This window comes from Megachile rotundata, chromosome 11, assembly GCF_050947335.1.
Source record: "Megachile rotundata isolate GNS110a chromosome 11, iyMegRotu1, whole genome shotgun sequence".
Taxonomy (NCBI): domain Eukaryota; kingdom Metazoa; phylum Arthropoda; class Insecta; order Hymenoptera; family Megachilidae; genus Megachile; species Megachile rotundata.
Window position 1 is genome coordinate 5132713 of NC_134993.1, and position 25404 is coordinate 5158116.

Genomic DNA, 25404 nt, shown 5'->3' on the forward strand with positions numbered 1-25404 from the left:
ACAATCACACAATCACACAATCACACAATCACGATCACACTATCACGATCACACAATCACGATCACACAATCACGATCACACTATCACGATCAGACAATCAGAGTCACACAATCACAATCACACAATCACAATCACAATCACGATCACACAGTCACGATCACACCATCACGATCACACGATCACGATCACACAATCACAATCACACAATCACAAACACACAGTCGTGATCACACGATCACGATCACACGATCACGATCGCACAATCACAATCACACAATCAAGGTCACACAATGACGATCACACAATCACCATCACACAATCACGATCACACAATCACAATCAGACAATCACGATCACACAATGACGATCACACAATCACCATCACACAATCACGATCACACAATCACAATCACACAATCACGATCACACAATCACAATCACACAATCACAAACACACAGTCGCGATCACACGACCACGATCACACGATCACGATCACACAATCACAATCACACAATCACAATATCACAATCGCAATCACACAATCACAATAACACAATCACAATAACACAATCAGACAATCACACAATCACACAATCACACAATCACACAATTACACAATCACGATCACACTATCACGATCACACAGTCACGATCATACCATCACGATCACACGATCACGATCACACAATCACGATCACACAATCGCTAACACACAATCGCTATCACACAATCACAATCACACAATCACGATCACACAATCACCATCACACAATCACCATCACACAATCACGATCACACAATCACGATCACACAATCACGATCAGACTATCACGATCACACAATCACAGTCACACAATCACAATCACACAATCACAATCACAATCACGATCACACAATCACAATTACACCAACACGATCACACAATCACGATCACACAATCACGATCACACAATCACTATCACACAATCACACAATCACGCAATCACAATCACACAATCACACAGTCACAATCCCACAATCACGATCACACAATCACAATCACACAATCACAATCACACAATCACGATCACACAATCACAATCACGCAGTCACACTATCTCAATCACAATCACAATCACAATCACAATCACAATCACAATCACAATCACAATCACACAATCACACAATCACAATCCCACAATCACAATCAAACAATCACAGTCACACAATCACAATCACACAATCACACAGTCACAATCCCACAATCACGATCACACAATCACGATCACACGATGACGATCACACGATCACGATCACACAATCACGATCACACAATCACGATCACACAATCTGTTCAAGAAACGGTCAAGGATCGCTCCAGAAATTCCCAGAACGTTTGTGTTTTGTTTTTAAATTTGACGAACGATGTCTCGACGAGCTTCCCTTCCGTTTGTGTACTTCCCGCCTCGTAGGCCTCGGGGAAAGTGGTGCGGAGCGGGAGGGCAGCCGCGAGACATCGTGAAATTTCGAGTAACGCCAAAGTTCTGGAGAGTTCCTGGAAGACCAGTATAAAGGGAGGGGTAATCGCGATCGAGTCTAGTACGTAAATAGAAGCGAGCGAGTAAACGTCAACAGTCTTTTTTTGTAAACTTATATTCTTTAAATACATTTAAATCTCTTTTTAAAACACTCTTTCAGTCTTCCAACCCTTACAAACGAATAACGAGTAGCTTCGTTCGTGCAGACCGGCAAATCTTCATTTCGGGCAGACAATTTGAATTCGAGATTTCTCTATCGAACAAATTCCCCGAACATTTGGTCCTTCGAGCCGGATGCGAGAAACGAACCCGTTCCTTCGTGCCCTGAGTGGAAGTGACTAGTGTTGTGCTGGAGAACTAGTGAGTGCCTTTTCGAAAAGTGGAGTGTGTTTTCCGCTTCTTCGGTTCTGCTAAACTCAATTCGCTCGCGTTGCCTCGCTTCTTTTCTCTTTCGTACTCGTGCTGTGACGTCACTTGTTGTCGTTTCGGTGTCGGCCGACCAGTCAGTGTTTACAAACTCGCGACAGCTGATACTTCTAGAAGTCGATCCAAATTCGGTGACAACTATCGGTGGTTTCAACAGCTGCATCTGAAATATTTTAAAAAATTATACTTAAGTGAGAACTTCAAAAAAAAAAAAATCTCATCATGCCGAACACCGCCTTATTCTCCGACCTCCTACGTGAACAGGAAGAACTCGCCGGCTGGATCCAGCGGTTCTGGAGCAACCTTTGCAAACCGGGGAAGGATAAAATAACTCGCGCCGTATTGGAGCAGCGAATGGGTCTCCTTGACCGCTACTGGAGCTCCTTCTTTTCCGGGCATCGAGCTTTGATGCGATGCAAAGAAGCCGCAGCAAGTTCTTATGTGCAACAAGACGTTTTTTCAGCGATAGAGGAGGCCTATTTAAACACGTCGGCAATGATAGCGCAGCAGCTCGCGGATCGAACTCCTTCGCTACGCTCTGTGGTCGAGCAGATTGCAGCGCAGCCACAGCTGCCAAAAATTGATCTTCCGACCTTCTCCGGTGACCCCCTACAGTGGGAAAGCTTCCGCGACTTATTTAAGAGCCTGGTACATGACGTACCCCACTTATCGGATGTTAAAAAACTCCTCTATCTGAAGTCAAGTTTGACCGGAAGTGCGGCGGAAGTGATTCAAAATACCCCCATTACGGAGGCTGGTTACCGTGGGGCTTGGGAGGATTTAGAGCTACGATACGGAAATTCTCGCTTATTATCATTTTCGCATCATCGTGCTCTCCTCGCCTGCCCACCTGCAAAACAACAATCGGCTTCGGAGTTAAAACGACTGCTCGATACATTTCGACAAACGATTCGAGCATATACTACCTTGAAGAAACCAGTCACAGCCTGGGATGAATGGTTCGTCTACCTATTAACCCAAAAATTGGACAAAGTTACTCACCTGGCCTGGGAAACTTCCTTGGTGAATTCTAGGGAGATACCATCATTCTATGAGCTGTCTAAGTTCCTGGAAAACCGCATCCAGGCGTTGGATGCCGCTCAGATGACAGACCCTGCTGCTCAGGCTACTCCCAGCAACGACGGCAAGTCTAAAATTAAAGGGGGTACCGCCGTTAAGAAGTCTGCATCGACTTTCCACACAACGAAAAATACGGCTTCCCGGAAATGCCCCTCTTGTTCTGGCAATCATGGACTAGGATATTGTACAAAGTTTAAAACATTATCTCCGGCCAAACGCAAGGGACGCGCAGAAGAACTGGGTGTTTGCTACAACTGCCTGAACACTGGACACGAGCAGCAGAAGTGTCCTTCCTCGCAGAAATGCTTGGCCTGCAGTCGACGACACCACACTCTGCTGCATGATGCAATGACATCGAGCCCGTCTCCAACAAAGATGGTACAAAAGGCATCAACGTCTGGTGACACCGCTGGCTTATCTTCCGAGCAAGGCCCTTCTATTGCAAACGCTCTTGCTCTAATAGCTTCCCGTTCAGTCGCACTGTTAGCTACAGCCCGTGTCAAGTTGGAGGCGCCGTCTGGAGAAATGATCGAAGTCCGAGCTCTTCTTGACACTGGGTCGGACTCGTCCTTCGTGACCTCCTGGGTCGCCCAAGCCCTGCGCTTGCCACGGCGGGCGGTACGGGTCGCAATTTCGGGAGTCCAGGAACAGGAAAGTGGAGTTGCAACCCGTGAAGTGAACTTTGTCGTCCGTTCCCGTCATTCCGAAGACTTCCGGCTGTCCGTTCGCGCTCTAGTGCTAAGGAAGCTCACTTCTTTGTTGCCGACACACCAAGTCAAAGGCTCTTCTTGGCCTCACCTTCATGGCCTTCCTTTGGCAGACCCAGACTTTGGAGTGCCATCTCGTGTGGATCTTATTCTTGGAGCCGATGTGTGCGGGAGCCTCTTCCAGGAAGGAACTCGTGTGGGACCCGAAGGATCGCCTATCGCCAAACTCACCCCTTTCGGCTGGGTGTTAATGGGGACCACTTCCTTAGACAACTCTTTGGTAACTGGGACAGCTCGTAGCTTTCACACTCAGACGGAGGACTCCGTCACCAAGCTTCTCCAACGGTTCTGGGAAGTGGAGGAGGTTAGGGAGCCAACCCCACTATCAGAGGAAGAGGAGAGGTGCGAGAGGCATTTCCAGGAAACTCATACGCGGGATTCAAACGGTCGGTATATTGTTTGCTTACCATTCATCCGAGATCCAGTTGCCACACTCAAACCTTCCAGGTCGACAGCTCTAAAATTAATGTTAAACTGTGAACGTCGGCTTGTGTCAAATGACAGCTTGAAGGAAAGCTATGGTAACTTTATGAAGGAGTATCTAACCTTGAATCATATGCAGGTTGCACCAGAACCGGATCCCCAGCATCCGGCGTACTATTTACCGCATCACGCTGTTGTGAAGAAGCACGATCCCACTGCGAAGATTCGGGTTTCTTCAACGCGTCGTTCCGGACCGCTTCAGGATACTCCCTGAATGATTGCTTGGCAACTGGACCTAAAATGCAAACAGACTTATGGCTCATTCTGACTCGCTGGCGTCTATTTCGTATAGCTTTTACTACTGACATTATTAAAATGTTTCGTCAAATAAAGGTACACCAGGCAGATGCGGATTGGCAAAGGATTTTATGGCGTCCGAACCCTGGCGTTTCAGTGCAAGATTACCAATTAACCACAGTCACCTATGGGACCGCCTGTGCCCCCTTTTTGGCATTGAGGGTGCTGGCACAACTGGTTAAGGATGAAGGAGGTCGTTTTCCCCTTGGAGCTCGAGCGATACAACGACATACATATGTCGACGATATTCTAGCCGGAGCGGATGATTTAGAAAATGCATTCGAATTAAAACGCCAGGTTATATCTATCTTTAGAGCTGGTGGATTCGAACTAAGTAAGTGGGCTTCGAATCTACCGCAGCTCCAGGAAGAGGACAGTACTGAATCCCACCGCTTTCATGAGAAAACAGGAGTTAGTACCTTGGGTGTAATCTGGTGTCCCCGCGACGACACTTTTTCTCTTCGGGTCGCCGGTCCAATGAGCCAATCGGATAAAATCTCAAAAAGATCGATCCTCTCGGAGGTGGCGAGCTTCTTCGATCCACTGGGCTGGACAGCACCTGTGTTAATTTACGCCAAAATATTATTACAAGATCTCTGGCTACTCGGTATCGATTGGGACCAAGACCTACCTGAAGCTATCCAAACCACTTGGCACTCCTTCAGGACCTCCCTTAGCCAGCTTGACGCTCTTTCAATTCCACGCTGGACTCGCTACTTGGGAGATCGCACCGAGAAGGTGGAGTTGCACGGGTTCTGCGATGCATCTCAAAGGGCCTACGCTGCAGCCGTCTATCTGCGAGTAATGCATAAGGGAGAAATTTCAACCATGCTTTTGGTGGCGAAGACCAAGGTGGCCCCAGTCAAAGCCCTGACAATACCAAGGCTAGAGCTGTGCAGCGCGGTACTTTTGTCAAAACTCATGACCCAAGTAAGGGACGGTCTGGACTTACCGGCAACGTTGACCGCTTGGACCGATTCCAGTGTGGCTCTGAGCTGGATACGAGGCCATGCATCGCTCTGGAAACCTTTTGTGGCGCATCGAGTGTCTACCATTCAAACACGCATTCCGGCGGATCGGTGGAGGCACGTGCAATCGTCCAGCAATCCCGCGGACTTAGCAACGCGCGGTATTTCACCTTCGGAACTGCTGGACTCTAGGCGTTGGTGGCACGGACCTTCCTGGCTAGCTCAGGCATCAAACCTCTGGCCAACTAGTCTTCCAGAAGAAGATGACTCCATCGACCTGGAAAAGAGGAGGGTCACTGTTAACGTGCATACGAACAGGACCGAGGAAGAACTCTTTTCCCGCTTCTCCTCGTTAACACGTCTTTTACAAGTTCTATCCTATTGTTTTAGATTTGCAAGACTAGTTCAGAGGAAGCCGTGCGAAAAGGGTCCCATCCGCACTCTAGAGCGAGCTCACGCCCTGCGAGCCGCTCTCCGGATATCTCAACGTAATCACTTCGAAAAGGACATCGAACAACTCCGTCAAGGTCGAGAACTGTCCAAGGGTTCTCCATTGGCTTCGCTCCGACCATTTCTCGACAAGGAAGGGTTGCTTCGAGTCGGAGGGCGGTTAACCAACGCAATGCTCTCCTACGATGAAAAACATCCCATCATCGTGGCAAAATCCTGCCCCCTTGCAATACTTCTTATTCTGGATGAGCATCACCGCACGCTTCATGGAGGACCACAATTAACAAGAAGTTTACTTTTACGGAAATTCTGGATTCTGCGTGGAGGCGCTTTGGTACGCTCGGTTATTCGGGACTGTGTCCGCTGCGCTCGATTCAGCGGTCGTCCTGCTTCTCAATTAATGAGTTCATTGCCGCTGGACCGCATCACGCCCCACCGACCATTCCTCATCTCGGGCGTAGATTACGCGGGACCGATTATGCTACGCACGACGTCGGGACGAGGGCATAAGGCGTATAAAGGATATATCTGCTTATTTGTTTGTCTTACCACGAGAGCCGTCCATCTAGAAGTCGTGTCCGATTTAACCTCCGCTTCTTTTCTAGCCGCTTTCCAAAGGTTTATTGGACGACGAGGACGCTGCGCCACCCTCTACAGCGACAATGCCACCGTCTTCCGCGGCGCCGACAGGGAACTGACGCAAAGGTTTAACGCCGCCTCTACCTTCTACCAGGAGACCGCCCTGGCGTTAGAAAAGGACGGCACTACTTGGCGTTTCATTCCACCTTACGCCCCGCACTTCGGAGGTCTCTGGGAAGCAGGCGTAAAGTCAGTCAAATACCATCTACGAAGAATAATCGGCGAGTCAAAACTTACCTTCGAGGAAATGTCGACACTGCTTTGCCAAATCGAAGCTTGCCTAAATTCAAGGCCACTCTACGCACTGTCCGAAGATCCATCGGATTTCTCTGCACTTACACCAGGACACTTTCTTATAGGGGAACCGACATGCGTAACACCAGAGACCGATCCATCCGCTCCCCTAATGTCACTCACTACGCGATGGCGATTAATTTCTAATATGCGTTCTCAATTTTGGCGTAGGTGGAGAAACGAATACCTGCACACGCTCCAACAACTCCCTAAGTGGCGGCACCAGAAGGAAAACTTGGAGATTGGCAGACTTGTACTTCTTCGAGACGAGCTGCAACCGCCAGCAAAATGGTCAATGGGTAGAATCGAAACATTACACCCGGGGACTGATGGACACACACGAGTCGTTACCGTGCGAACTGCCAACGGCCTCGTAACGCGGCCCATCGTCAAAATCTGCCCTCTCCCGGTGCCTCCTTCGGACGCCACTTAGCTCGGAAAATTCCGCGTGAACACTGTTCGCGTGAGATGGTGGTAGGGCTTGTTGACACCCATCCTCTCTAATCGGTGGTTCTCACATTCCAATCTTTCGGCTCGACCGAATTCTGAGAAAAGGCTTAGCGAGCGACACGCCTTACCACCAACTCTTAATATACTCTTTCGCTCTGTATATATACATATATATATATTTTAACAGTAAGCTCGCGGTAGATTTCTTTATATTTCTTTCTTAGTTTCTTGCATTTTTGCTATGTTCATTTAGTTTCTTATGCTTATGCGATTTACCCCCTTTGTACACTTGCGATCACGACATTGGATTTCTTTTTTTGTTTTTCTTTTTTACTTTCTTTTTCTATAGCCGATTCTTCGCTTTACGAAGAAGGCGGGCGGTATGTTCAAGAAACGGTCAAGGATCGCTCCAGAAATTCCCAGAACGTTTGTGTTTTGTTTTTAAATTTGACGAACGATGTCTCGACGAGCTTCCCTTCCGTTTGTGTACTTCCCGCCTCGTAGGCCTCGGGGAAAGTGGTGCGGAGCGGGAGGGCAGCCGCGAGACATCGTGAAATTTCGAGTAACGCCAAAGTTCTGGAGAGTTCCTGGAAGACCAGTATAAAGGGAGGGGTAATCGCGATCGAGTCTAGTACGTAAATAGAAGCGAGCGAGTAAACGTCAACAGTCTTTTTTTGTAAACTTATATTCTTTAAATACATTTAAATCTCTTTTTAAAACACTCTTTCAGTCTTCCAACCCTTACAAACGAATAACGAGTAGCTTCGTTCGTGCAGACCGGCAAATCTTCATTTCGGGCAGACAATTTGAATTCGAGATTTCTCTATCGAACAAATTCCCCGAACACAATCGCTATCACACAATCGCTATCACACAATCACAATCACACAATCACGATCACACAATCACCATCACACAATCACCATCACACAATCACGATCACACAATCACGATCACACAATCACGATCAGACTATCACGATCACACAATCACAGTCACACAATCACAATCACACAATCACAATCACGATCACACAGTCACGACCACACGATCACGATCACACGATCATGATCACACAGTCACAATCACACAATCACGATCACACAATCACGATCACACAAACACGATCACACAATCACGATCACACAATCACGATCACACAATCACGATCACACAATCACGATCACACAATCACGATCACACAATCACGATCAGACTATCACGATCACACAATCACAGTCACACAATCACAATCACACAATCACAATCACAATCACGATCACACAATCACAATTACACAAACACGATCACACAATCACGATCACACAATCACGATCACACAATCACGATCACACAATCGCGATCACACAATCACGATCACACAATCACGATCACACAATCACGATCACACAATCACGATCACACAATCACGATCACACAAACACGATCACACAATCACGATCACACAATCACAGTCACACAATCACAGTCACACAATCACAGCCACACAATCACAATCACACACTCCCAATCACACAATCACGATCACACAATCACGATCACACAATCACGATCACACAATCACGATCACACAATCACGATCACACAATCACGATCACACAATCACGATCACACAATCACGATCACACAATCACCATCACACAATCACCATCACACAATCACGATCACACAATCACGATCACACAATCACGATCACACAATCACGATCACACAATCACGATCACACTATCACGATCACACAATCACGATCACACAATCACGATCACACAATCACTATCACAAAATCACAATCACACAGTCACAGAATCACAATCACAATCAGACAATCACAAACACACAATCACGGTCACACAATCACGATCACACAATCACGATCACACAATCAAGATCACACAATAACGATCACACAATCACGATCACACTATCACGATCACACAATCACGGTCACACTATCACGATCACACAATCACGATCACACAATCACTATCACAAAATCACAATCACACAGTCACAGAATCACAATCACAATCAGACAATCACAAACACACAATCACGGTCACACAATCACGATCACACAATCACGATCACACAATCACAAACATACAGTCGCGATCACACGATCACGATCACACAATCACGATCACACAGTCACAATCACACAATCACAATATCACAATCGCAATCACACAATCACAATAACACAATCACAATAACACAATCAGACAATCACACAATCACACAATCACACAATCACACAATCACACAATCACGATCACACTATCACGATCACACAGTCACGATCATACCATCACGATCACACGATCACGATCACACAATCACAATCACACAATCGTTATCACACAATCACGATCACACAATCACCATCCCACAATCACCATCACACAATCACCATCACACAATCACCACCACACAATCACGATCACACAATTACGATCACACAATCACGATCACACAATCACGATCACACAATCACAATCACGCAATCACAATCACACAATCACAATCACACAATCACAATCATACAATCACAATCACACAATCACAATCTCACAATCACAATCACACAATCACAATCACACAATCACAATCACACAATCACAATCACACAATCACAATCACACAATCACAATCACACAATCACAATCACACAATCACAATCCCACAATCACAATCCCACAATCACAATCCCACAATCACAATCCCACAATCACAATCCCACAATCACAATCCCACAATCACAATCCCACAATCACAATCCCACAATCACAATCCCACAATCACGATCACACAATCACGATCACACAATCACAATCACACAATCACCATCACACAATCACCATCACACAATCACAATCACACAATCACACTGTCACAATCCCACAATCACGATCACACAGTCACGATCACACAATCACACAGTCACAATCCCACAATCACGATCACACAATCACGATCGCACAGTCACGTTCACACGATCACGATCACACAATCACAATCACACAATCACAATCACACAATCACAATCACACAATCACAATCGCACAATCACGATCACACAATCACCATCACACAATCACACAGTCACAATCCCACAATCACAATCACACAATCACGATCGCACAGTCACGATCACACGATCACGATCACACAATCACAGTCACACAATCACAATCACACAATCACAATCACAATCACGATCACACAGTCACGATCACACGATCACGATCACACGATCACGATCACACAATCACGATCACACAATCACAATCACACAATCACAATCCCACAATCACAATCCCACAATAACAATCCCACAATCACAATCCCACAATCACAATCCCACAATCACAATCCCACAATCACAATCCCACAATCACAATCCCACAATCACAATCCCACAATCACGATCACACAATCACGATCACACAATCACAATCACACAATCACCATCACACAATCACCATCACACAATCACAATCACACAATCACACTGTCACAATCCCACAATCACGATCACACAGTCACGATCACACAATCACACAGTCACAATCCCACAATCACGATCACACAATCACGATCGCACAGTCACGATCACACGATCACGATCACACAATCACAATCACACAATCACAATCACACAATCACAATCACACAATCACAATCGCACAATCACGATCACACAATCACCATCACACAATCACACAGTCACAATCCCACAATCACGATCACACAATCACGATCGCACAGTCACGATCACACGATCACGATCACACAATCACAGTCACACAATCACAATCACACAATCACAATCACAATCACGATCACACAGTCACGATCACACGATCACGATCACACGATCACGATCACACAATCACGATCACACAATCACCTTCACGCAATCACAATCACACAATCACAATCACACAATCACAATCATACAATCACAATCACACAATCACAATCTCACAATCACAATCACACAATCACAATCACACAATCACAATCACACAATCACAATCACACAATCACAATCACACAATCACAATCACACAATCACAATCACACAATCACAATCACACAATCACAATCCCACAATCACGATCACACAATCACGATCACACAATCACAATCACACAATCACAATCCCACAATCACAATCCCACAATCACAATCCCACAATCACGATCACACAATCACGATCACACAATCACAATCACACAATCACAATCAGACAATCACACTGTCACAATCCCACAATCACGATCACACAATCACGATCACACAGTCACGATCACACGATCACGATCACACAATAACAATCACACAATCACAATCACACAATCACGAGCACACAATCACGATCACACAATCACCATCACACAATCACGATCACACAATCACGATCACACAATCACAATCACACAATCACGATCACACAATCACAATCACGCAATCACAATCACACAATCACAATCGCACAATCACAATCATACAATCACAATCACACAATCACAATCTCACAATCACAATCACACAATCACCATCACACAATCACAATCACACAATCACACTGTCACAATCCCACAATCACGATTACACAGTCACGATCACACAATCACACAGTCACAATCCCACAATCACGATCTTCACAATCACGATCGCACAGCCACGATCACACGATCACGATCACACAATCACAATCACACAATCACAATCCCACAATCACGATCACACAATCACGATCACACAATCACAATCACACAATCACAATCAGACAATCACACTGTCACAATCCCACAATCACGATCACACAATCACGATCACACAGTCACGATCACACGATCACGATCACACAATAACAATCACACAATCACAATCACACAATCACGAGCACACAATCACGATCACACAATCACCATCACACAATCACGATCACACAATCACGATCACACAATCACAATCACACAATCACGATCACACAATCACAATCACGCAATCACAATCACACAATCACAATCGCACAATCACAATCATACAATCACAATCACACAATCACAATCTCACAATCACAATCACACAATCACCATCACACAATCACAATCACACAATCACACTGTCACAATCCCACAATCACGATTACACAGTCACGATCACACAATCACACAGTCACAATCCCACAATCACGATCTTCACAATCACGATCGCACAGCCACGATCACACGATCACGATCACACAATCACAATCACACAATCACAATCACACAATCACAATCACACAATCACAATCACACAATCACAATCACACAATCACAATCACACAATCACAATCACACAATCACAATCACACAATCACGATCACACAATCACCATCACACAATCACACAGTCACAATCCCATAATCACGATCACACAATCACGATCGCACAGTCACGATCACACGATCACGATCACACAATCACAGTCACACAATCACAATCACACAATCACAATCACAATCACGATCACACAGTCACGATCACACGATCACGATCACACGATCACGATCACACAATCACGATCACACAATCACGATCACACAATCGCTAACACACAATCGCTATCACACAATCACAATCACACAATCACGATCACACAATCACCATCACACAATCACCATCACACAATCACGATCACACAAGCACGATCACACAATCACGATCAGACTATCACGATCACACAATCACAGTCACACAATCACAATCACACAATCACAATCACAATCACGATCACACAATCACAATTACACAAACACGATCACACAATCACGATCACACAATCACGATCACACAATCACTATCACACAATCACACAATCACGCAATCACAATCACACAATCACACAGTCACAATCCCACAATCACGATCACACAATCACAATCACACAATCACAATCACACAATCACGATCACACAATCACAATCACGCAGTCACACTATCACAATCACAATCACAATCACAATCACAATCACAATCACAATCACACAATCACACAATCACAATCCCACAATCACAATCAAACAATCACAGTCACACAATCACAATCACACAATCACACAGTCACAATCCCACAATCACGATCACACAATCACGATCACACGATGACGATCACACGATCACGATCACACAATCACGATCACACAATCACGATCACACAATCGCTATCACACAATCGCTATCACACAATCACAATCACACAATCACGATCACACAATCACCATCACACAATCACCATCACACAATCACGATCACACAATCACGATCACACAATCACGATCAGACTATCACGATCACACAATCACAGTCACACAATCACAATCACACAATCACAATCACGATCACACAGTCACGACCACACGATCACGATCACACGATCATGATCACACAGTCACGATCACACAATCACGATCACACAACCACGATCACACAATCGCTATCACACAATCGCTATCACACAATCACGATCACACAATCACGATCACACAATCACGATCACAATATCACAATCACACAGTCACACAATCACAATCACAATCACAATCACAATCACAATCACAATCACAATCACACAATCACAATCACACACTCCCAATCACACAATCACGATCACACAATCACGATCACACAATCACGATCACACAATCACGATCACACAATCACGATCACACAATCACGATCACACAATCACGATCACACAATCACGATCACACAATCACCATCACACAATCACCATCACACAATCACGATCACACAATCACGATCACACAATCACGATCACACAATCACGATCACACAATCACGATCACACTATCACGATCACACAATCACGGTCACACAATCACGATCACACAATCACGATCACACAATCACTATCACAAAATCACAATCACACAGTCACAGAATCACAATCACAATCAGACAATCACAAACACACAATCACGGTCACACAATCACGATCACACAATCACGATCACACAATCACAAACACACAGTCGCGATCACACGATCACGATCACACAATCACGATCACACAGTCACGATCACACAATCAGAATCACACAATCACAATATCACAATCGCAATCACACAATCACAATAACACAATCAGACAATCACACAATCACACAATCACACAATCACACAATCACGATCACACTATCACGATCACACAATCACGATCACACAATCACGATCACACAATCACGATCACACTATCACGATCAGACAATCACAGTCACACAATCACAATCACACAATCACAATCACAATCACGATCACACAGTCACGATCACACCATCACGATCACACGATCACGATCACACAATCACAATCACACAATCACAAACACACAGTCGCGATCACACGATCACGATCACACGATCACGATCACACAATCACAATCACACAATCAAGGTCACACAATGACGATCACACAATCACCATCACACAATCACGATCACACAATCACAATCACACAATCACGATCACACAATGACGATCACACAATCACCATCACACAATCACGATCACACAATCACAATCACACAATCACGATCACACAATCACAATCACACAATCACAAACACACAGTCGCGATCACACGATCACGATCACACGATCACGATCACACAATCACAATCACACAATCAAGGTCACACAATGACGATCACACCATCACCATCACACAATCACGACCACACAATCACGATCACACAATCACGTTCACACAATCACAAACACACAGTCGCGATCACTCGATCACGATCACACAATCACGATCACACAGTCACGATCACACAATCACAATCACACAATCACAATATCACAATCGCAATCACACAATCACATTAACACAATCAGACAATCACACAATCACACAATCACACAATCACACAATCACGATCACACTATCACGATCACACAATCACGATCACACAATCACGATCACACAATCACGATCACACTATCACGATCAGACAATCACAGTCACACAATCACAATCCCACAATCACAATCAAACAATCACACAATCACACAGTCACAATCCCACAATCACGATCACACAATAACGATCACACAATCACAATCACACAGTCGCGATCACACTATCACGATCACACAATCACAGTCACACAATCACAATCACACAATCACAATCACAATCACGATCACACAGTCACGAACACACCATCACGATCACATAATCAAGGTCACACAATGACGATCACACAATCACCATCACACAATCACGATCAGACAATCACAATCCCACAATCACGACCACACAATCACGATCACACAGTCACGATCACACAATCACGTTCACACAATCACAAACACACAGTCGCGATCACTCGATCACGATCACACGATCACGATCACACAATCACAATCACACAATCAAGGTCACACAATGACGATCACACCATCACCATCACACAATCACGACCACACAATCACGATCACACAATCACAATCACAATCACAATATCACAATCGCAATCACACAATCACAATCACACAATCACACAATCACACAATCACGATCACACTATCACGATCACACAATCACGATCACACAATCACGATCACACAATCACGATCACACAATCACGATCACACAATCACGATCACACAATCACGGTCACACAATCACGATCACACAATCACGATCACACAATCACCATCACACAATCACAATCACACAATCAAAATCACACAATCACAATCACACAATCAAGGTCACACAATGACGATCACACAATCACCATCACACAATCACGATCACACAATCACAATCACACAATCACGATCACACAATCACGATCACTCAATCACAATCACACAATCACAAACACACAGTCGCGATCACACGATCACGATCACACGATCACGATCACACGATCACGATCACACGATCACGATCACACGATCACGATCACACAATCACAATCACACAATCAAGGCCACACAATGACGATCACACAATCACCATCACACAATCTCGACCACACAATCACGATCACACAATCACGATCACACAATCACGTTCACACAATCACAAACACACAGTCGCGATCACACTATCACGATCACACAATCACAGTCACACAATCACAATCGCACAATCACAGTCACAATCACGATCACACAGTCACGAACACACCATCACGATTACACAATCAAGGTCACACAATGACGATCACACAATCACCATCACACAATCACGATCAGACAATCACAATCACACAATCACGATCACACAATCACGATCACACAATCACAATCACACAATCACAATCACACAATCACACTGTCACAATCCCACAATCACGATCACACAATCACGATCACACAGTCACAATCCCACAATCACGATCACACAATCACGACCACACAATTGCGATCACACAATCACGATCACACAATCACGATCACACAATCACGATCACACAATCCCGATCACACAATCACGATCACACAATCACGATCACACAATCACGATCACATAATCACGATCACACAATCACGATCACACAATCACGATCACGCAGTCACACTATCACAATCACGATTACAATCACAATCACAATCACAATCACAATCACAATCACAATCACAATCACACAATCACACAATCACAATCCCACAATCACAATCACACAATCACAGTCACACAATCACAATCACACAATCACACAGTCACAATCCCACAATCACGATCACACAATCGCGATCACACAATAACGATCACACAATCACGATCACACAATCACAATCACACAATCACAATCACACAATCAAAATCACACAATCACAATCACACCATCACGATCACACGATCACGATCACACAATCACAATCACACAATCGTTATCACACAATCACGATCACACAATCACCATCCCACAATCACCATCACACAGTCACGATCACACGATCACGATCACACAATAACAATCACACAATCACAGTCACACAATCACCATCACAGAATCACGATCACACAATCACAATCCCACAATTACGATCACACAATCACGATCACACAGTCACGATCACACGATCACGATCACACAATAACAATCACACAATCACAATCACACAATCACGATCACACAATCACGATCACACAATCACAATCACACCATCACAAACACACAGTCGCGATCACACGATCACGATCACACAATCACAATCACGCAATCAAGGTCACACAATGACGATCACACCATCACGATCACACAATCACGATCACACTATCACGATCACACAATCACAGTCACACAATCACAATCACACAATCACAATCACAATCACGATCACACAGTCACGATCACACAATCAGAGTCACACAATCACGATCACACGATCACGATCACACAATCACAATCACACAATCAACGCCACACAGTGACGATCACACAATCACCATCACACAATCTCGACCACACAATCACGATCACACAATCACGATCACACAATCACGTTCACACAATCACAAACACACAGTCCCGACCACTTGATCACGATCACACAATCACGATCACACAGTCACGATCACACAATCACAATCACACAATCACAATATCACAATCGCAATCACACAATCACAATAACACAATCAGACAATCACACAGTCACACAATCACGATCACACAATCACGATCACACAATCACAGTCACACAATCACAGTCACACAATCACAATCACACACTCCCAATCACACAATCACGATCACACAGTCACGATCACACAATCACGATCACACAATCACGATCACACAATCACGATCACACAATCACGATCACACAATCACGATCACACAATCACGATCACACAATCACGATCACACAATCACCATCACACAATCACCATCACACAATCACGATCACACAATCACGATCACACAATCACGATCACACTATCACGATCACACAATCACGGTCACACAATCACGATCACACAATCACGATCACACAATCACTATCACAAAATCACAATCACACAGTCACAGAATCACAATCACAATCAGACAATCACAAACACACAATCACGATCACACAATCACGATCACACAATCACGATCACACAATCACAAACACACAATCACAATCACAATCACGATCACACAGTCACGATCACACCATCACGATCACACGATCACGATCACACAGTCACGATCACACCATCACGATCACACGATCACGATCACATAATCACAATCACACAATCACAAACACACAGTCGCGATCACACGATCACGATCACACGATCACGATCACACAATCACAATCACACAATCAAGGTCACACAATGACGATCACACAATCACATTCACACAATCACGATCACACAATCACAATCACACAATCACGATCACACAATGACGATCACACAATCACCATCACACAATCACGATCACACAATCACAATCACACAATCACGATCACACAATCACAATCACACAATCACAAACACACAGTCGCGATCACACGATCACGATCACACGATCACGATCGCACAATCACAATCACACAATCAAGGTCACACAATGACGATCACACCATCACCATCACACAATCACGACCACACAATAACGATCACACAATCACGATCACACAATCACGTTCACACAGTCACGATCACACAATCACAATCACACAATCACAAACACACAGTCGCGATCACACAATCACGATCACACAATCACGATCACACAATCACTATCACAAAATCACAATCACACAGTCACAGAATCACAATCACAATCAGACAATCACAAACACACAATCACGATCACACAATCACGATCACACAATCACGATCACACAGTCACGATCACACAATCACAATCACACAATCACAATATCACAATCGCAATCACACAATCACAATAACAAAATCAGACAATCACACAATCACACAATCACACAATCACACAATCACGATCACACTATCACGATCACACAATCACGATCACACAATCACGATCACACAATCACGATGACACTATCACGATAACACAATCACAGTCACACAATCACAATCACACTATCACAATCACAATCACGATCACACAGTCACGATCACACCATCACGATCACACGATCACGATCACACAATCACAATCACACAATCGTTATCACACAATCACGATCACACAATCACCATCCCACAATCACCATCACACAATCACCATCACACAATCACGATCACACAATCACGATCACACAATCACGATCACACAATCACGATCTCACAATCACAATCACGCAATCACAATCACACAATCACAATCACAATCACACAATCACAATCATACAATCACAATCACACAATCACAATCTCACAATCACAATCACACAATCACAATCACACAATCACAATCACACAATCACAATCACACAATCACAATCACACAATCACAATCACACAATCACAATCACACAATCACAATCACACAATCACAATCACACAATCACAATCCCACAATCACAATCCCACAATCACAATCCCACAATCACAATCCCACAATCACAATCCCACAATCACACAATCACACAGTCACAATCCCACAATCACGATCACACAATCACGATCACACAATCACGTTCACACAATCACAATCACACAGTCCCGACCACTCGATCACGATCACACAATCACAATCCCACAATCACGATCACACAATCACGATCACACAGTCACGATCACACGATCACGATCACACAATACCAATCACACAATCACAATCACACAATCACCATCACACAATCACGATCACACAATCACAATCACACAATCACGATCACACAATAACGATCACACAATCACAATCACACAATCACGTTCACACAATCACAAACACACAGTCGCGATCACTCGATCACGATCACACAATCACGATCACACAGTCACGATCACACAATCACAATCACACAATCACAATATCACAATCGCAATCACACAATCACATTAACACAATCAGACAATCACACAATCACACAATCACACAATCACACAATCACGATCACACTATCACGATCACACAATCACGATCACACAATCACGATCACACAATCACGATCACACTATCACGATCAGACAATCACAGTCACACAATCACAATCACACAATCACAATCACAATCACGATCACACAGTCACGATCACACCATCACGATCACACGATCACGATCACACAATCACAATCACACAATCACAATCCCACAATCACAATCCCACAATCACAATCAAACAATCACACAATCACACAGTCACAATCCCACAATCACGATCACACAATCACGATCACACAATCACAATCACACAGTCGCGATCACACTATCACGATCACACAATCACAGTCACACAATCACAATCGCACAATCACAGTCACAATCACGATCACACAGTCACGAACACACCATCACGATTACACAATCAAGGTCACACAATGACGATCACACAATCACCATCACACAATCACGATCAGACAATCACAATCACACAATCACGATCACACAATCACGATCACACAGTCACAATCCCACAAACACGATCACACAATCACGACCACACAATTGCGATCACACAATCACGATCACACAATCACGATCACACAATCACGATCACACAATCCCGATCACACAATCACGATCACACAATCACGATCACACAATCACGATCACATAATCACGATCACACAATCACGATCACACAATCACGATCACACAATCACGTTCACACAATCACAAACACACAGTCGCGATCACACTATCGCGATCACACAATCACAGTCACACAATCACAATCGCACAATCACAGTCACAATCACGATCACACAGTCACGAACACACCATCACGATTACACAATCAAGGTCACACAATGACGATCACACAATCACCATCACACAATCACGATCAGACAATCACAATCACACAATCACGATCACACAATCACGATCACACAGTCACAATCCCACAATCACGATCACACAATCACGACCACACAATTGCGATCACACAATCACGATCACACAATCACGATCACACAATCACGATCACACAATCCCGATCACACAATCACGATCACACAATCACGATCACACAATCACGATCACATAATCACGATCACACAATCACGATCACACAATCACGATCACGCAGTCACACTATCACAATCACGATTACAATCACAATCACAATCACAATCACAATCACAATCACAATCACAATCACACAATCACACAATCACAATCCCACAATCACAATCACACAATCACAGTCACACAATCACAATCACACAATCACACAGTCACAATCCCACAATCACGATCACACAATCGCGATCACACAATAACGATCACACAATCACGATCACACAATCACAATCACACAATCACAATCACACAATCAAAATCACACAATCACAATCACACCATCACGATCACACGATCACGATCACACAATCACAATCACACAATCGTTATCACACAATCACGATCACACAATCACCATCCCACAATCACCATCACACAGTCACGATCACACGATCACGATCACACAATAACAATCACACAATCACAGTCACACAATCACCATCACAGAATCACGATCACACAATCACAATCCCACAATTACGATCACACAATCACGATCACACAGTCACGATCACACGATCACGATCACACAATAACAATCACACAATCACAATCACACAATCACGATCACACAATCACGATCACACAATCACAATCACACCATCACAAACACACAGTCGCGATCAGACGATCACGATCACACAATCACAATCACGCAATCAAGGTCACACAATGACGATCACACCATCACGATCACACAATCACGATCACACTATCACGATCACACAATCACAGTCACACAATCACAATCACACAATCACAATCACAATCACGATCACACAGTCACGATCACACAATCAGAGTCACACAATCACGATCACACGATCACGATCACACAATCACAATCACACAATCAACGCCACACAGTGACGATCACACAATCACCATCACACAATCTCGACCACACAATCACGATCACACAATCACGATCACACAATCACGTTCACACAATCACAAACACACAGTCCCGACCACTCGATCACGATCACACAATCACGATCACACAGTCACGATCACACAATCACAATCACACAATCACAATATCACAATCGCAATCACACAATCACAATAACACAATCAGACAATCACACAGTCACACAATCACGATCACACAATCACGATCACACAATCACAGTCACACAATCACAGTCACACAATCACAATCACACAGTCCCAATCACACAATCACGATCACACAGTCACGATCACACAATCACGATCACACAATCACGATCACACAATCACGATCACACAATCACGATCACACAATCACGATCACACAATCACGATCACACAATCACCATCACACAATCACCATCACACAATCACGATCACACAATCACGATCACACAATCACGATCACACAATCACGATCACACTATCACGATCACACAATCACGGTCACACAATCACGATCACACAATCACGATCACACAATCACTATCACAAAATCACAATCACACAGTCACAGAATCACAATCACAATCAGACAATCACAAACACACAATCACGATCACACAATCACGATCACACAATCACAAACACACAATCACAATCACAATCACGATCACACAGTCACGATCACACCATCACGATCACACGATCACGATCACACAGTCACGATCACACCATCACGATCACACGATCACGATCACATAATCACAATCACACAATCACAAACACACAGTCGCGATCACACGATCACGATCACACGATCACGATCACACAATCACAATCACACAATCAAGGTCACACAATGACGATCACACAATCACATTCACACAATCACGATCACACAATCACAATCACACAATCACGATCACACAATGACGATCACACAATCACCATCACACAATCACGATCACACAATCACAATCACACAATCACGATCACACAATCACAATCACACAATCACAAACACACAGTCGCGATCACACGATCACGATCACACGATCACGATCGCACAATCACAATCACACAATCAAGGTCACACAATGACGATCACACCATCACCATCACACAATCACGACCACACAATAACGATCACACAATCACGATCACACAATCACGTTCACACAGTCACGATCACACAATCACAATCACACAATCACAAACACACAGTCGCGATCACACAATCACGATCACACAATCACGATCACACAATCACTATCACAAAATCACAATCACACAGTCACAGAATCACAATCACAATCAGACAATCACAAACACACAATCACGATCACACAATCACGATCACACAATCACGATCACACAGTCACGATCACACAATCACAATCACACAATCACAATATCACAATCGCAATCACACAATCACAATAACAAAATCAGACAATCACACAATCACACAATCACACAATCACACAATCACACAATCACGATCACACTATCACGATCACACAATCACGATCACACAATCACGATCACACAATCACGATCACACTATCACGATAACACAATCACAGTCACACAATCACAATCACACAATCACAATCACAATCACGATCACACAGTCACGATCACACCATCACGATCACACGATCACGATCACACAATCACAATCACACAATCGTTATCACACAATCACGATCACACAATCACCATCCCACAATCACCATCACACAATCACCATCACACAATCACGATCACACAATCACGATCACACAATCACGATCACACAATCACGATCTCACAATCACAATCACGCAATCACAATCACACAATCACAATCACAATCACACAATCACAATCATACAATCACAATCACACAATCACAATCTCACAATCACAATCACACAATCACAATCACACAATCACAATCACACAATCACAATCACACAATCACAATCACACAATCACAATCACACAATCACAATCACACAATCACAATCACACAATCACAATCACACAATCACGATCACACAATCACGCTCACGCAACCACGATCACACAATCACAAACACACAGTCGCGATCACACGATCACGATAACAGGATCACGATCACACAATCACAATCACACAAACAAGGTCGCACAATGACGATCACACCATCACCATCACACAATCACGACCACACAATCACGATCACACAATCACGTTCACACAATCACGTTCACACAATCACAAACACACAGTCGCGATCACACTATCACGATCACACAATCACAGTCACACAATCACAATCACACAATCACAATCACAATCACGATCACACAGTCACGAACATACCATCACGATCACACAATCAAGGTCACACAATGACGATCACACAATCACCATCACACAATCACGATCAGACAATCACAATCACACAATCACGATCACACAATCACGATCACACAATCACAATCACACAATCACAATCACACAATCACACTGTCACAATCCCACAATCACGATCACACAATCACGATCACACAGTCACGATCACACGATCACGATCACACAGTCACGATCACACAATCAGAGTCACACAATCACAATCACACAATCACAATCACACAATCACACAGTCACAATCCCACAATCACGATCACACAATCACGACCACACAATCGCGATCACACAATCACGATCACACAATCACGATCACACAATCACAATCACAATCACGATCACACAATCAAGGTCACACAATCACGATCACACAATCACAATCACACAATCACAATCACACAATCACACTGTCACAATCCCACAATCACGATCACACAATCACGATCACACAATCACAATCACACAATCACAAACACACAGTCGCGATCACACGA

At 44.0% G+C, this 25404-nt stretch overlaps 1 protein-coding gene across 1 annotated transcript; it reads left to right on the top strand.

Annotated features, from left to right (window-relative positions):
- The first annotated feature begins 2167 nt into the window (after positions 1 to 2167).
- On the top strand, positions 2168 to 6500 carry LOC143265393 (uncharacterized). The gene is made up of 3 exons (XM_076537220.1): positions 2168 to 4444; positions 4609 to 6324; positions 6369 to 6500. The coding sequence occupies exons 1-3, from the start codon at positions 2168 to 2170 to the stop codon at positions 6498 to 6500; spliced, it is 4125 nt and encodes a 1374-aa protein (XP_076393335.1).
- Positions 6501 to 25404: the final 18904 nt, after the last annotated feature.